The 914-nt window shown below is 59.5% G+C and overlaps 1 protein-coding gene across 1 annotated transcript in view; it reads right to left on the bottom strand.

The window, feature by feature from the left end:
- DNM2 (dynamin 2) overlaps nucleotides 1–914 on the bottom strand; it is a gene marked incomplete at both ends in the record, with an annotated part of 24,528 nt that overhangs the window by 13,116 nt on the left and 10,498 nt on the right. Inside the window, one exon of the mRNA XM_010007251.1 lies at nucleotides 57–143. Coding sequence (XP_010005553.1) covers nucleotides 57–143 — 87 coding nt within the window. The remainder of the gene's footprint in view (nucleotides 1–56; nucleotides 144–914) is intronic.

Genomic DNA, 914 nt, shown 5'->3' with positions numbered 1-914 from the left:
GGTTGGGAATGGGATGGGGGGTTGGGATGGGATTGGGGGGGGGTCCTGGACCTCACCTGGTCCTTGGTTCTCCCTTCCCTCTCCCGGATGTGGGTGGTGACGATTCTCTCGGTCTCCTCCCGCAGCCTGGGGTAGGATCCCAGCTGGAAAACACCGGGAGAAAGGCCGGGAAAACTGCTGAGGGGACTGGGAACACAGGCCAAGGGGACACAGGGACTGGGGGAGGGGCCACACAAAGGGGGGGGACTCGGAAAAGGGGGGGACACAGGTCGGGTCTCTTCACGTTCCCCTTCCCAGGTTCCAGAAAGTGACCTCAGATCCACACGGATCCGGGGGGGATTTTGTCCCTTCCAGGGGGAGTTTTGTCCCTTCCAGGGGGAGTTTTGTCCCCTCCAGGGGTCCCAGGGTTCAATGATTTGATCAAGAACAGAACAAATCCAAAGAATCCAATAATAATGAACTGATCAAATGTGCCCAAGAACTGGGAACAAATTTGGGGTGTTTGGATTCAAGGGGCTGGAGAGAAACTTCCCAACAAAAAGGGCCCAAGTTCCCGGAGTTCTGGGAACCCAGACCCTGTGGGGGTAGGAGAAGGAGGGTCCGGGTGGTACTGGGGGGGTCTGGGAGGTACCAGGGGACCCCAGGCAGTACCAGGGGTCCTGGGTGGTATTGGGGGGTCCCAGGTGGTACCAGAGGGTCCCAGGTGGTACTGGGGGGTCTGGGCAGTACCAGGGGATACTGGGCAATACTGGGGGTTCTTGGTGGTACTGGGTGGTCCCAGGGGTCTGGGTGGTACCAGGGGGTCCCAGGTGGTACAGGGGGGGTCAAAATGGTACCAGGGGATCCCAGGCAATATTGGGGGGTCTGGGCAGTACCAAGGGGTATTGGGCAATACTGGAGGGTCTGGGTGGTAC

Source organism: Chaetura pelagica, unplaced genomic scaffold, assembly GCF_000747805.2.
Source record: "Chaetura pelagica isolate M959 unplaced genomic scaffold, ChaPel_1.0 scaffold450, whole genome shotgun sequence".
In the NCBI taxonomy this organism is placed as follows: Eukaryota; Metazoa; Chordata; class Aves; order Apodiformes; family Apodidae; genus Chaetura; species Chaetura pelagica.
The sequence above is the reverse complement of the archived record's forward strand: the minus strand, read 5'-3'. Positions and strand labels throughout refer to the sequence as shown.